The following is a 16,669-nucleotide window of genomic DNA, read 5'->3' on the forward strand; positions in this document are numbered from 1 at the left end:
GCCTAACACAAGAAGCAAAATACTCTGGCTACTGTTTTAGTAGAACCCATGGTATGATTCTTACCTTGTTTCAGATAATGGACAGTTACCTATGTGTGTGGTAACTATTGCTGTGTGTAAAGGGAAAAGATACACAAAACAAAATACAACTTTTTCTGAGTTGTTTTTAGTAGTGCTCTCCCCAGGGGGAAGGAAGTAATGAAGGGAGTCCCTGTGAGTCCAAAGAAATCACTGAAAGGTCGGAAGAGAGGTGGGGATTTCTTGTCAGCACTTGCCTGTTTTACTTTTAAATCACAGGACAACATCCTTGTTCTCAAGATAATGGTGGCTGCTCTCACATTTGCATCGTGAAGGGCGATGGCACCACACGCTGCTCTTGCCCAGTCCACCTTGTTCTGCTGCAGGATGAGCTGTCCTGCGGAGGTAAGTCCTTCCCGTGCTTTGTGTCACCGAGCTCTCAGCTTCTGGGTTGGAGGTATGTCTCCATCTTTAAGGCTGGCTTCTGAGCAGAAAGAATGTGGCAGTGCCCCAGGTGCTGTTACACGCTTTTACATGGTGCCTCTTTGCCTTTCCCTCAGCTAAATGCGCAATTACTGAGGAGGAGTAAGAGAAAATAAAAAATTCACTCATTGACTGTTGAATAAGAATTTCTCTTCATCCTTTCTGCTGAAGACCACTGAATTATTTCAACTTGATTTTTTTAATTGTATGGTTTTTATAACATTTTTTCTATCATTCTGTATGTTCTTCTTTTTCAAACAGTAGTAGCTTCTCATTCTGGCATATTGCGTCATGTCTGTGCCATTTTATTCTTCTCTGTTGTCCTCCTCAAACTCACCCTGTGCATGTCTTTCTCAACTGCAGTCTCAGAAGGGCAAGTTGCCCCCTCCATGGCGATATGGCCACTATAGTCTACACCCTGCTGTCTCCAAGGGTGGGGTTGAAATGGGGGAGAGAAGAGGCACTTTGGTACTTGCGTCTCTTTGTGCCATCATACTGAATGAATTTATTATGCAATCTTCTTGCCATCAAGGCGACGTGTGGTCTCACAATGGAACAAGAGCTAACATAAACCAGATATTTTCTCAGAGCAAATTTAATACCAGGCCAAAAAGGGGGGGGCGGGGGGTGGGGGGGGGGGTAAAAAAAAAAATCCACACACACTTACTGCATGAGATTAACAGTTACTGTAGTAAATGTTAAATAACCGCTCACAGCTGTGTTGAGATAGTGGGAATTGACTAGATGGAGCAGTTTTTTGTTGTTTTAAAGGAATTTTGACTGAACAGAACTGTTGAGGGCACATAACTAGACACTGAGTCACAGTGCATCCATCTGCAGCGCATTACATCTTTTTAACGTTTTCTATGCAATGACTGTTGAACATTTAAAAAAGTGAGCCATCAGCTGCGAATACAGTGGTGTTGCAGGAAAGCGGGACTAGAAAAGTGTGTTTACTTTAAAAGAAGACTTTTGAAGACCTACTAAGAGAAGCATGTAAGAAGCTGAAGTGGGAAGGGAGGAAAATAATTGTGTTTTGAGTGTGCATATTTCTCTGTTCCTCTTGTTCTTTGTCTAATGAGCCTCCATCAATGTGAGCCTGCATCAGTCACATGGACTCAAGATCTGCACAAATGACTGTGGAGGCAGTGGGGGTAGAAGTTCTCTTATGATCTGGCATGTTTGTCATCTTGATAAATGAAAGCAGCTGAGCTCTTGTCCTTACCTGTCCTGATCTGCTGTTTGTTCATCTGGATTTTTAATTTTTCTTTGTTTGCTTGATTTTTAAAGAACCGCCAACATGCTCCCCTCAGCAGTTCACCTGTTTCACAGGTGAGATTGACTGCATCCCAGTGGCCTGGCGCTGTGATGGTTTCACTGAATGTGAGGACCACAGTGATGAAAAGAACTGCCCAGTGTGCTCAGACACCCAGTTCCAGTGTGAAAGTGGACAGTGCATAGACAGTGCCCTCCGGTGCAATGGAGAAGCAAATTGTCAGGACAACTCAGATGAGAAGAACTGCGAAGGTACAGAGAATCTTTTGAAGTGTGATGAAAATAGAGCTGTCACAGGGACACTATGATAAATGCCAAAGTTGTTGCTGAGTAGCGTTTGGAAGGATCTGAGGTTCTGCTAGGTTTTATACTGGTCTATTAAATAGGAATTTATTTTGCAACTCCATACTTTTGTTTCTCCACCTATGAAATGAAAATAACACTGATCTCCTGTACAGTGGTTTAAGCTCTGTTTGTGAAAATTTTAAAAAGGGTATGTTTTTAAGCTCTAAAGAATTGGTAACTGGGAGCAAATTACGAAGTGGAGCAAATCCTTGCCGTAGTTTTTTGTGTACCTTGTACTGAGTAAAAGTCTTAAGATTGTTTATTTTATACTACCTGAACAAAACCAAGTTAAGCATTTCTGAGTAAGCAGGAGTGAGAGACAGATGAGATTTCTGGAGACCTCTTCTTCCTATAGAGCACAGCAAAAGAGAGTACTTAAGCCATCGTTACAGAGGGAAGTGCTATTGCAGAGAGTTAGGTTCTCTTAATTTTAGGAAGGACAGGTTGTGCTGGTGGAATCTCAACTACCCCACCATTATACAATGTGAAACATGAGCAAACTCGCCCTTTCACCCACTGTGCAAGTAGTGAAGACTTGTAGGGACAACTTGTAAGCTTGAAAGGATGCCTCTTCTCTATATCCTTTCAGTACATTTTTCTTCTTTGAAGAGACTGGCTAAGGGTCTTTGAATCAAGGCTGAATTTCTTTCCAAAAAATGTGCTCCAGCTCAAATAAAAACATACAGACTGATGCAGAAATTCCTGTGTGATGAAAGGTGATTTTTAGCCAGGTGACGTGCTGACGTGAAAATACATTGTGCAAGTCAGCTTTCCAGCTGCCATCCAGCGACTGGAGATACTAGACCAGGGGCTGTTTATCACCTTCAAAGTGGCCCTGTTATTCAGAGTATTCAAGTTGATTACAGAAAAGCCTTTAGTTTAACTTTTTAATTCAACTGAAGTCAGACATAATTCCTGGATTTATGAGAAACAGGAGACAAAAATACATGTAAACAACAACAGCCAGCACCTTGCCTGCAGCACCTTTTTTCCCAAAGTGGTAGCTTATTTTTTGAGTGTACTGGCAAAGATCCAGTTTTATCTTCTGTCTTTCATTTCAGTTTAAAAACATAATGTCAAGTGAAATATATTGTCCTATGATCAAGGAGTTTTCTGGTTTACAGGAAGAGCACAAGGACATTGAGAAACCACATTTATATATCTTAAACAATCTTATCATCATGTTTTGGCATATTTATTTTTAATAACTTAATTCTTCTCTCTTATATTACAGTAAATGCTTAGAGTTGGAGATTCTTAGAATTATTTTGCAATAACCATTTCCTGGGATAAGTGTCTGTGTTCTCAGTGGCCTTCTGCTTCTGAGTTATTTTAGACAAGGTAACTTTCATCTTTTAGTGTCCTCATTGTAAATAGGTAGTAAGGACCAGGCACCTACTGTGCAATATCCTCAACAGAACATTTAATCACTTTTGCTGTGTGGTTGGCATGAGGGACTTTGTGTGCCACTGCTTCAAGAAATGAAGCTAGCAGCAGGCTAAGCTCTCCCAAGATGCTCCTGATTGTATGCTTTGGTGCCTTGTTTTCTTAATCATTTTAAAGAGCAGAAGTCTTTGATACTGACTCTTGGGGTGTGTGTGGGGGGGTCTCTTTCCAGTGCTTTGCTTAACTGATCAGTTCCGCTGTGCCAGTGGGCAGTGCATCGGGAAAAGCAAGAAATGTGATCACAACCTGGACTGCAGTGACAGCTCAGATGAGCAAGGATGCTGTAAGTGTAAAACCTGAGACTAGAGACTTGATTGCAGCATCCAAAATTTGTTTCTTCTCTATGAATTAGATTTGGTTCTGCCAACCAGACTGAATTAGTTGTTCCCAAAATGAATGCTCCTGTTTGTAACTGCTGTCATGCAATTAATGCAAAACATGGTGGAGTAGGAGTAACAAAAGTAACTAGTGATCTGAATGACTAGTTTCTGATGCAGAGCAGGCTACTAATTTTTCCACTTACCTTTTTAAACTTTTAAAATAAATAAAAGGTTTGGTTTACTATAATCTTTTAGTATGCTGAGTTGATGCAGTGTTAAAAAGCAGCATGAGGCTTTTATATATAACTGCTCTGCTTCATGGTTTTCTCATCCAGAGAATTAATAGCAGGTGCTTCTGGAATCAGAGGAGCACTGTTTATAGAGTAAACATTCTAAAATTTCTTTTGTATCTTGAAAAGATGTAATCCTGAGCTTGATTTATGATTTGTAACATACAATATCCCCTACCTTGAAATCTCCAGGGCTGTGCAAGAAAACCACTGCCTTTAAAATTCCAGCTTGAAGGTTCATTTTCGCTGGCTATGCTTTAAAAGAAATTGTAAATAGAGACATCTCTTCTTGTGTTAGAGATCCATATATCACGGTTGACACACACATAACTTGAAAATGCAAAGCCAGAATTGAACCCTTGATCTTAAGAAGAAGCAATAGGAGGTGTTCTGTCATGCTACCAAGTTATTAGACGTTATCACAGATATGTATAGTTATCTTTATTATGGTTCATATATTTTCTGGTTTTGTAACGGAGGATAGAAAATTATCCCACCCAGAGTAAGACCGTAGTTGTCATTGTCCCTATTCCAGTATGATCAGAAGTCTGTTTACTTACCTCTGTAACTATGACAAGCTGGTTAAAGTGTGAGTTTGGTGTTCAAGGAGAAGAAAATGTGTTGAGGAAAAGACTTGCAGTAATGGATAAGATGTAAAACACTGACTAGAACAGGAAAATACTTTAAAGTCTGCTTTTCTTGTCAAATTCATGAAGCACAGGCAGGGGGTTGTCAATTATTCCCAGAAATGTCCTTGCTTAGAATTGGTATTGTAGGGAAAGCCACTCATTTTGACTGTTTAATCATTTCAGATACAGATTCCTCATAAGGATGGCACCTCTAAAGCTGATGCTTATGTACATCTGAAACCATCAGTGTGGGTCAGATATGGAGTAGGTTAGGTGTTTAATAAATGGCAGCAAACCCAAAATTCATCATTGGTGCGTCACCTCTATGGTTCAGCATAAGTGAATGTTACATGGTTGAGAAAAGGGAGTGCCAATTTGTTACAGAGTGCTAACCTAGGTGTTTATATGATAAGGTACAACATGAAAACTAGTTGTCATCGTCTTTAGTGACAAGAAAAAGCATAACTGGAGTCCCCAGCACAGTGCCATCTGGAGTCATGGCTGCAGGTCTTATTCATCAAGTTCAAAGGACAGCCCTGCCTGCCAGCATGAAGATCAGGACCTGGTTCAGCAACACCCCTGCACATGCATGTACTGTTCATTTCCTGCCATTTGTGATTCAAAAACCTCTCTGTATGTGTGGAGATCATCTTGTGCACAGGTAGCCCTTATGGGCACTCAGAGTCTTTAAATAGACCTGTCCCAGTGCCTGTTTGTTCCTTCCATATATTAATTTGAAAGCTGTTGTCTGCCTACAGAAGAGTAGGCTTTTACTTTTCCAGTGTAGAAAGATGTCAGGAAAACTGATGTTGGTACATGAAGCTGTTGGATTAACTTACACAGTTTGATTTTCCTTCTAGATACAACAGAGGAACCTGCGCCACAGCCCAACAACACCATAGGGTCCATCATTGGTGTGATCCTTACAGTTTTTGTGGTTGGAGCAATGTACTTCATCTGCCAGAGGGTGCTGTGCCCACGCATGAAGGGAGACGGGGAAACAATGACCAATGATTACGTGGTGCATGGACCAGCCTCTGTACCCCTTGGTTATGTGCCTCACCCAAGCTCTTTGTCAGGGTCTCTTCCTGGTGAGTAAGTAAATGGATGTGATCATACTGTCCACATATGCACAGGAGATGTCCATTCCAGATGCATAGTTCCTGGAAGCTGTTCGAAGCCAGGGCTGTCAAGGCTTTCCCCATCCTTCTTTATAATAACAAACTGCTATTTTACTTACACTATTCACAAGCATTTAGACACTTTGCAGAACCATAAGCTCAAATAGATACACATGCTGTGGGAGTTCCCTTATTTTGCTATTAAAGAAGCCTCTTTTTGGACTATTACAGCGTCAGCAAGGTGTCTTGACAGTACAGGGTAAAGTTACACAGCGTTATATTCATGGGATTTTAAACATCATGTAATCATTCTTGTTAAATTTTTAGACTGGGTTTGTGTACTTGTGAAACTTCTTGTAAAGTCTGTAATGACCAGCAAGAACAGTGGTTTCAGCTTATTTCATTTGATGATGAAGTTTCCAACACCAATCCAACCACATGATGATGATGCTGTTTAAAAAATAAGACCTAACGGCAATGCTGAACTTTATTTGTATGCATTGCTTCTGTATGTGTTTATTAAATATGTACTGTAACACATAGCTTTGGATCCAGCAGGTTCCAGTCAGAACACGGAGGTGCTGTTAGGCTGTTACAGGGTTAAAATAATGCACCAAATTTCTTTGCTTTCTGTAATAACCTGCTTTCATAAAGAGAGTCTTTGAGCAGAATTTTCACCATTATTTTGAGCACAGTGGCATACCTCTCCATTTCCCGCTTGGACTCTGCCAGCATGCTTCAGTCCAGTAGCAAAAGCTCACTTAACAGTGTCGAAATGAAAGAACACAAACTGCCTCTCCTCTTGCACACATTTCAGTTGCTCAGTTGAGGTGGTCAGAGTCAGTTTCATGTTTTATTCTGAGGCATAGAAATAGTGCCTGAATGCCTGTTCTCTCAAGTCTTTTCCAGCCATTCAAGTGAAAGAAATGTTTTCTCTTCACACAGTTCTAGTATAGCCCAGTGCCAAGTCCTGCAGTTGAGTAGCTGATAACACAGAGCCAACATGTTTATTCCCTGACAGTCTTCATTCCAGTTATCTGTCAAGGAGCACTAAATTTGCTCTTAATACCAAGAAGATTAGTTTTGATTTTAGGAGTTGTGCTTATATTGCTTATCCTCTAAGATTATTTTTTTTTAAAGCTTTTCTCTGTTTGCTTCAAAAAATTGAATATTGACATACATCTTTGTTCTTCAGGGATGTCTCGAGGTAAATCTGTGATCAGCTCCCTCAGCATTATGGGAGGGAGCAGTGGGCCACCCTATGACAGAGCCCATGTCACTGGAGCCTCTTCCAGTAGTTCTTCAAGTACCAAAGGCACTTACTTTCCTCCAGTAAGTCATTCCATTATTCATAGGCCTTTAATAACTTTCAGGGGAGTGCCAGTTTCTTTCTGAGGATAATTAATTGAGAGATAAATATTTTGGTTTGAATTTTTAGTCTAATAAACTTGTTTGAACATGGAGTAAGTGAATTTGAAAGGCAAGAGAGAGGAGATAGTCTTTTTCCAAAACAGTATAGGAAATTCCTATTAATTCTAAAAAGTTGTGAGAGAGCTCAGTGCCAGCAAAAGATGTTAGACTGAACATTATAGGGATGAAAAAATCCCTATAAATGTTGAGCAGCTCTAGCAGAGCAATCTCCTTCCATTATACTCTGCCATGTGCCTCTGGAAGTAAAACTATGGTTGGTTCTGTATAGACCCTTCAAGGAATTAAACTGAAGTTTGTGTCATGTGTCTTGCAAGTGACAGATAAATAAACAAGTGTCTTGCAACTCCATACTACTCCTCGTGTGCTGCGCTAGATTAGATGCTCTACAGAAGTTGGTACCAGCCCTAGAGGGCTCCCTGTCTCTTTACTTCTAACATCCATGGTTGTTGTTTTAGATACTTTTATATGAAGTCCACCAAGCCACTATCGAGTGTTACATGCCTAGTCAGTGCAGGCTGAAATCTTGAACTGTCTGTTTCCAGTTCCAGGAATCAACTCATCATGTTATATCTTCAAATTAATCAAAATAATTGTTCGTGCAGTACGAGCATGTCTGTATAGGGAAGAAATACTTGCCCTGGACAGCACACTTGCAAGTATTATAAACAGCATAATACTTGAGGACTCCAGCTAGCAGGAGCAGACACCTGCCGGTTTGCCTAGGGCAGTGGTATCCCTAGTGACAATCTCATATTGAACAGCTATAGCTTCAACTTTCCTTTTCAGCTCTGGGTATGTCAAAATAGCAACAGCGGTCAGCGTTTTTTGAGAAGAGCTTAGTAATAGCTTCTATGGGAACAGTAACAAGCGGCATTTTCAGTGTCTGTTAAGGAACTGGGGAATAAACAGAAGAAAAACCCTGTTTGTTGGGAGGGGCTATATGTGCAATTCTTAGCTTAAGGTTTCTATTTAACAGTACTAAAAAGAAAATTTATAACTGATGTTTTCCTGAGTCTCCTTCGCATCTTTTTTTTTTTTTTTTTAACTGTGGCTTTTTTCTTTTTTTCCCCTTAGATTTTGAACCCACCACCATCACCAGCTACTGAACGTTCACATTATACCATGGAATTTGGTTATTCTTCAAATAGCCCATCCACTCATAGATCCTACAGGTAATTACTATTACAATACCTTCTGTCAAGATCTCCAGTTAGTGGAGAAAATGCAGAATAAAGACAACCTCTGCTCTATAAGAACTACAGTCAAAGGCCCTAAAATTCTGCAAGTGCTGAAACAGGTGCTTAAATGGATTCACGCATACTGTGTCACCAAAGCGTGTATACGTGCAGCCCTGTTTGAGGTAAATCATGCAGTAAGTGGGTTAGTGGTACACCTCTTGGGTATTATTGCTTTAGGAGGAATGACAACGTTCATCACAAAACTAGCTGAATGCCAAAAGAGACGTGGTACCGTGATAACTTTGTGCCAAACATACTTACCCTGAAGTGCACCATGCCTTTTTTAGGCTTCTGCCATAAATAATTTGTTATGCAGTTATCAGAAATGATAGGCAAACACCATGTGGAGGAAAGCTGGCAATATAAAAGGCCAGTAGGTCAGAAGTAACGTTAATATTAGGGCCTAGATAAAGCATAGAAATTCTAATTTAACATATTACAGGTTAATATCTGAAGAAGGTTACTAACGTTTTGCGTATTTTCTCTGACTGATATTTATGGGCATGCAAGCTTTCTCTCTGTTCACTTGAGTGTATCTTTCTTACCTTCCCTGTAAGATGCTAGAGTTCATTATCATTTTATAACTAGTTACCAAAAATAAAGAGACACTTACTACCCAAGGGTGTAAAGATTTCCCTCCCAAATCACTAGTAGATCTGGTCAATGAGGAGAGCGCGCTATGTTTGTCTACTGAAAGAAATGCCTCCCTAACACAGAGCCTTTGGGGGCTTTTGGATAATGAGGTCTCTGGGGCTGAAAAGACATCTCTTCTCCATTAGCAGAAAATATGGCCTCTGTTGTGCAGAAGGTCAGACCAGATGTTCATAATGATGCCTTGCAGCCATATGAAAAATCTTTTAAAATGATGACTAATTTTCTAATGAAAGAAACCCAAATTTTGGCACCAGCATGAATCGTGCTGATCGCTGGTTAGCTGATGTGACTTTAAGTATTATAAATGGTATTAGGGATGTAGCGTAGGGTTGAATGTTTTCCGAATGCTCCCCCACCCAAAAATAAACCCTGGCCTTGCTGCTTCTGATCTTCCTGTCTTTCCTAACATTCTGACTTGAATATAAAGGAGCTGCATCCCCACCCACCTCCAGCAACTGACTGGTGATGCTGGTAGCTGTAGCTACCAAACACCTCCCTTTCCAATTTGTTTTCTTGGGCTCATGCTCATTTTAGAAGACGTTTTGTGGTAGCAGCCTTTGGGAATTCCATACCAATTACTGCTCTGGTGAGTGGTTCTCATGACTGCTATGAATGTGCCAGGTGATTTTCAGGCTCCCTGTATGGCCTTGGAAGTTAATATCCATAAATTGCATAATGGAAACAGAATATCTTCTCCATATAATTGCAATACAAGCTATTCCTGCCCACCCCTATGCCCTTCCTGCCCTGCTGTCTTAGGAGCGACTTTTTCTACCTCAAGAAAGTCCTTAGGGAGCCTGTTGTCTGTAGATAATTCATAATTAGATCCCTTTCACTAATGGCTATAATTTGACTGACACTGTACTGCAAAGGTGGACCTTCTGCAGGGGAGTTAGTGAGTTCACAGAGTAAAAGAAAGAGGAGATGCATGTGATGCTGTGTACATACTGCTCTCCTCTTCCACCTGGGTTTATCTGACGCTTGCTTGTTTGCGTGTGCGTCGCTCAAAATGCACTATCTTGCTATATGCCGACACTTTTCCCATAAATCTCCCCTTTGCAGCTACAGGCCTTACAGCTACCGGCATTTTGCACCTCCCACGACGCCCTGCAGCACGGATGTCTGTGACAGTGACTATGCCCCCAGCCGAAGGGTCACAGCAGCGACGGCCAAGGGCTATACCAGTGACTTGAACTATGATTCAGAGCCCGTCCCCCCGCCACCCACTCCGCGCAGCCAGTACCTGTCAGCGGAGGAGAACTATGAAAGCTGCCCACCTTCCCCATACACGGAGCGGAGCTACTCTCACCATCTCTACCCACCGCCGCCGTCCCCCTGCACGGACTCCTCATGAGGGGTAGCCCCCCCGCCCCATTATCTGCCTCCACCGTGAAAATGTAAATACAAAATGTTCTACTGGGGAGGGGGGAGGGAGCTCTCAGCGAAGGATAAGGTAGGACAGTGTACAGTTAAATGTTATTAAATGGGGTGGAGGAATACTGAAGATATTTGTACAGAAGAAAAAAAAAGGATATTTATATATTTTCTTAAACAGCAACTGCTGCTTGTGCCATAAGAAGAAAAATTTTTGTATAAAAGAACCCAGACATTTGTACAAAAAGTTTTTATTTTTGCAAATGGAACACAAAAACATGCCTTAATCCAGTGAAGTGACTGAGTACATAAGGAAATGGAAGGACCGAGATGTGTTACTTGTCCAGTGAGGTGATATGTGGGGTTTGTCAATACCAAAAATGTTTAAAGTAATTAATAATAAAGAAGTCCGTCTCAGAGCAGCATACCATAGATACTTGGAAGTAGCCAAATAACCTCTATGTTAACTGCAGGGGGCCAGCAGCTAAAGTTAAACTTGAAAACGCAGTCAGGACAGATATTAACCTTACACAAAGGGCTTTGTTTTCTACAGGAATGGAGCAATCGTAGCAGTGAATCCAGACAAATAATTACACACTTCTTTAAATGAATACATCTCTGTTTTTCCTTAATGCATTTACCAAACTAGGATGTTTAGAGCTCTCTCCTTGCTTCTGGAATTTCAGTGATTTTTGTTGGGTATATTTTAAAGTTTGCTTTTTTTTGCTCCTGTTTAGCTTTTCCCATCTCTTCTGCATCCTTTCTTCCTGCCCATGTCACTTTAAATCATGATATCCTTATTTAAAATACTGCTAGAACTGGGCTGCTGTAAATTCTTTTTTTTTTTTTTTTCCTAAACCTTGTCATGCAGTTAAGTATCATGCTATGTGTTACCTTCTTCATTTTGCCAACACAGTAGGATTCTGTTTTGTACCAGGTCAGTACGATTTTCACGTAATTGACAAGGGTAATATGCATATACCTGAATGATTTTTAGTCCCTTAAAAAAGAAAACCTTATTTTGACCTAGTGCCCACAAAATGTCAAATATTTTTGTACCACATATAATATAGACAGCATATTTATAAACTATAAATTTAACCATGGATTGTTAGTTTTACTGTAAATGAATAATATATCCTTGCAGTACTTTCAGTGTATATTGATATCACAGTATACAAATCATATATATAAAAATATATATATATTATTTTTTCCTAGTAAGGAAGCATTTAACTTTCAGTGGAGCAACTATCCATTAAAAAAATAGATGTTTTGATCATTGGAAGGGGTTCCCATACTGTATTAACTGCTCGTGATTTCTTTGTGTTAGGTAAAGCCAGTTTTTTCTCAGTATGATTTTGACATACCTCCTCTTTTGCGTGGTGTGAGTTTAATACTTTAGTATTAACCGCTGTGAATGTCAAATTTTAAGATATTCTTAACCAAACCATTTTATATTCACATCTCTATTTTTGTATATTATCATATTTAGCCCCTTTTCCTGTCAGCATCACCATGGTGATTTTGACAGGGAGAGTATATAATCAAGTGAAAACATTATTTGTGTAGGTTGAGGGGCAACCTAGGATGATATTAACTCCTCTTTCACTCCAATACAGTGTTTTGAATTTGCTTTGACTGTAGTGGAGCTCACAGTATACCTGGTCTTAGATGGCATTATATGTTTGCACCTTCTATTGACATCAAATCCATTGAAAGTGCTCGATGCCTTCAAAGATTTGGCCTTCTGAGTCTGCTCTCTCAAAACAAAGGTACTGAGGAGCTTCTGCCTCCTAGCCTTTGGGTATAGTATGGGTGTAACAACTCTTCAGAGGTGCCATTCAGGTTTTATTGTTCTCTGTTGCTTGTTTCCCAGCCAGTTTCAACTAAAAGAGAATTAATCTGAAAATGTGGTGTGGGCTTCAATTCATGCTGTTGACAGAACTGGTGACAAGTAATTCTTGTAGTACTGCCGCTCATCTGGAGTGATGGAGCCTCACTTGGCTTCAGCTCCAGTAAAACAGTGGCATTGGGATTCTAGCTATAATAAAGGGTCTTTCTAGTAGTCCAAGATACCTGAGGAAACTTTAAAAAGCCTTGGTGGTCTCCAGGCTATTGCAGTTGTTCTCTGGATCTGGCATGCTACATCTCTTGCCCAGCTTCATTCTAGGTATCTAGGAATTGTGGTAGCTGTTCTTCTGGCTCTTCCTTGCTGGTGAAGAAGCTTATTTGTGTTCTCCAGCAGTTGGATGTTGCAGAGGGTGTTGTGAACTGTAAGGGAACTCGAAACCATTTATATGAAGGGGGGGAGGGTGGGTGTGTTGGGATGGGGGGATGTTGAGGCTGGCACGCCGATGAGAATTAGAAATTTCTCTGTTGTTTACATTTTTTCATGTGCAGCATTCCATGTGGGGTTCACATGTGGAAACTTGCACTAATGAACTCAGAAGAATATTGCATTGTTGTATCTCAGTCCAAGTGCTTGTACTGCGATGGCAATGGTCTCTTCTTGCAAAATACTTTTTTCAGTGTGCCAATTTCTGTTCGAAAAACTCTAAGGTGGTTGAGTTTAAGGAGTGGTATCCTCTTTCTGGTGCAGTTGGACTGCCCCACTGAGGCTTCCTCATGGAGGGGACTTCCCGCAGGTAAACTTATAACTATGTTAACTACAGCAAGGGTTCTTTAGAAGAAAAATGCTCTCTGCATATGGGCTGTGCTGCCTGCCTGCCTTCTGTGCTAGTTTATGTCCGCACATAACGCAACCGAAGTCAATGGGGTGGACGTATAATTCGGTGTAGGATTTGATCAAGTCTTTTGATACATATTTGATACATGTTTCAGTTTGTGGGTCAGTTATTTTGAGAGATCTGCCTCTTGGAGGTTCACATGAAAAGGGAGAAAATGGACAGACTACGTTTTCCCACTGAAGATGACCAGCATAGAGAGTAGGTTGTTTCTTGTCTGGACTAACCAAAGAATTTTAGTGGGAAGCTGTGATCTGCCTTTGCAAGTATGTGTATTTTCCCAGTAAATCTAGAGTAAAATTTTGAAACAGTTGAAGATCAATGAAGTTCCTTTTGGGTAGATCTCCAAATTACAAAAGCATTGATGCAACTAGTATGCACACCTGACATCCAGTGGATAAACCCAGCGGATAAACCGTAGACTAGATTGAACATTGAGAATGAACAACTCTGCCACTGAGCCAGTCATGATTCATATTTTCTCCTCCCCTCACTGAGAATCATGCTTTCTCCTGCTTCTCAAATTGACCAAGATGTTAGAACTGTAGATAACACGCACATGTCAGTTCAAGAGATCGCTGAGGTGGGTTTGCAGCACTAGCATGGCAGTGATCTCATTGATGTCGGGGAAACTGCTCCTTGTCTTTTAAGCTAAGCCCAAATGTCCTTATCTTGCAGCATGAGGCACATACACAGTTAGGCATTAACACGAGTACTCACTGTGCATTTTCTCCTCCATGTAGACACCTGGGGAGTGTTCATAGCTGGCTGGCTGGTCATGAGCATGCCAGCTGTTTCCAATCAGAAAAGAAACAGTCCTTTGTAGTTTAAAAACAAAACAGAAAGGGACATTACAGCGTAATTTTTGGAAACTAACCTTTGCGTGTTCCACAGGAGCTTAGCGTGTTTAAATGGCTACATTAGAGACCTAATCTTGCCTCTTAAAATTTTGCCTACCGTGTCGTACTGCATGCATGCCTAAGGAGCACTGCTCATGTCTGTACTGCTCTTGAATACAAAGATATTTATTTGAAAAGAACTTAGGTACAATAAATGGAGCATGCACATAACATTTGCATTTGAAATAAAGGATCGTTTCTGTGAATGTAAATTCATGCAACCTGTGCATATACATTAAATGAAATATTTACAGTAATGCAAAATATGCAAATAGGCTGGCTGATATCAAAGGATTCATTTTGCTGTTAGTTGTAACTTTCAGTATTGTAAATTCCAGATTACTGCCATAACATTTTCCCCCCACGTGCATGTACAAGTATATGTATGCAGGTACACGTATCTTTGAGAATGTGAATCTACCCAAATCTAATAATTTTCTCTTTCGTGCATACACATTCACAGTCCCTCATTGGCAGATTCAGCCTCCCTGCCCTTCAGAGTGCCGATGCCGAATGCTGTCCTGCTTTCTCATGTAAGCTGGGTTTATTGGCCAAGTTGTAGGACAGACAACAGAATACTTGGTATTTTAAACCCAGATAGTTAATGCTTTGTCATACCAGACAGAAGAGGAAGGACATTTTTTATACTGTTCTCCTAGTTTTGAAGTCCATTTTGCAGTTGAGTAAAACTCTTCTGTTTAGTGTACGTACATAAAAATTACTCTGTTGTAGTCCTAGCGTAATTATGAAGAAAACTGCACCCAAACTGCTTGACACGGCAGGTGCTACAATGCACTGCAAGTGAAGGTATATGCAGAAAATCCCTATTTATTGCACCGCTGGGCTTTGATGGTGGTCTGGTCTCCAGTTGTGCATTGCTTCTCTATTTATTATAGCCCATTTTCTAGAAATGGCTTGATCGGTAAGTCTTAAACACAGATTCATTTGTTCTGCTTTAAAGCAGTTAAGCCTGTGCTTAGATGAAAAGAAGTCCACTCTCTTGAATATTGAGTATTTCCATTCCTTATTTTTGGCGAATCTCCCTGAATTAATTGATTACCACCATTCTGGGGGGAACTGCTTGAACTACCGAACTCCCTGGTCATGCATGCTGTTGAATTGAATGACTTCTTCAAAATACCTCTTAAGAAGTAATCAATCACTTTTTTTCAAGACGTTGTCTTGAGCATGTTTGTCTCACTGTATGTTATGGACAGAATCTGCTTTTGAACAGGTACTGTGCATGTAGCAGATTACTTGTTATTTCTACAATAAAAGAATAGCAGGTTCATTGGGTGCAAAAATAATTTGAACATTGTTATTCAGAAATTGCTTTCTTAGCCATGAGATTTTTTTTTTAAATTGCATTTTGGTGGAGTTATTTGTTGAAAATTAATGTTTAGCTTAATTGGCAGGTGATAGATGCACCTTGAAAATAAGTTAGCAATGACCTCATAGCTTGAAAATGGCAGCAAAACATTCAGTTTTTCTAAAAAAGTCAGTAGTGATACAGTAGTGATCCAAAATGGGCAATTTCCTTTCCATCTTCAAAAAGGGCAGCTCATGGATGATGCCAGTATAGCATTTGTAGGGACTGGGTGATCCACTCCAAAACTCTGCTGGGCAGGGAAAGTGAACTGTCCATATTCAGTTTGGGCCAGAGATTGTTTTAGTAGCACGCAGGGTGATTGGTGTGATGAAACTATTGGAGAGCAGTCTTGTTCCCCTTTTTTCATGAACAAGGAGCAGCTTTGAAGTCCTGATTAAAATGGCTGTAGCCTTAAGCCAGGCCAGCTAAGAGTCAGCCAGGGAAAACTAAAGTCTCTTTTTGTAAAGAGGATACCACCAGGCTTAAGCTGAATTAGCCTTGTTTGCAAGTGAAGGATCTGGTGCTGCTTTCAGATTTTTAATCTTGTTTTTGTTTTTTGTTTTGTTTGTTCTTTTTTTGTAAGCTTTAATCACTGTTTGTCATTGTCTTAAAGCCAGCTGGTGTCTCTTGTTCATCAACCTTGGTACGATGGTGCTTTGCAAGGATGTATTTATATTATAATGACCAACATTTGGTCAACCCTATTCACTCATTCGCTAACTTCTTTTTTTTTTTTTTTTTTGTAAAATAAAGTGCTTTACTTGTGAGGTGTATATAAACCTTGTACAAAAATCCTTTCCAATTATTACTATAAACTGAGTTGTAACAAATGAAATGTTGATTTTTATAATAAAACTAAGAGTGAAAAAGGAGAAGTACTTTGCATTTTATTCCAGCATCTGGAGAACAGGTAATTAAAGGTAAAAGTCCATGTGTGTCTTTGCCCTCCATAAAGGCCAGAATGTACTCAATTTTCCGATGCTGTAGGCAGACTCTGCAAACACTGATGCATTTGCCTGAAACTCGTTGT

General features: G+C 40.2%; 1 protein-coding gene across 3 annotated transcripts in view; it reads left to right on the forward strand.

The window, feature by feature from the left end:
* Positions 1-16,514, forward strand: part of LRP6 (LDL receptor related protein 6) — a 128,381-nt gene extending 111,867 nt beyond the window's left edge. Inside the window, exons 17-23 of one of the 3 annotated variants that reach the window (XM_055710971.1) lie at positions 298-423; positions 1,792-2,028; positions 3,740-3,850; positions 5,667-5,897; positions 7,123-7,259; positions 8,433-8,530; positions 10,313-16,514. In XM_055710971.1, the coding sequence (XP_055566946.1) occupies positions 298-423; positions 1,792-2,028; positions 3,740-3,850; positions 5,667-5,897; positions 7,123-7,259; positions 8,433-8,530; positions 10,313-10,604 (1,232 nt within the window). In that variant the 3' untranslated portion in view covers positions 10,605-16,514. The remainder of the gene's footprint in view (positions 1-297; positions 424-1,791; positions 2,029-3,739; positions 3,851-5,666; positions 5,898-7,122; positions 7,260-8,432; positions 8,531-10,312) is intronic. The other 2 variants (XM_055710972.1, XM_055710973.1) reach the window with 2 other exon arrangements.
* Positions 16,515-16,669: the final 155 nt, after the last annotated feature.

This window comes from Falco cherrug, chromosome 5, assembly GCF_023634085.1.
Source record: "Falco cherrug isolate bFalChe1 chromosome 5, bFalChe1.pri, whole genome shotgun sequence".
Taxonomy (NCBI): domain Eukaryota; kingdom Metazoa; phylum Chordata; class Aves; order Falconiformes; family Falconidae; genus Falco; species Falco cherrug.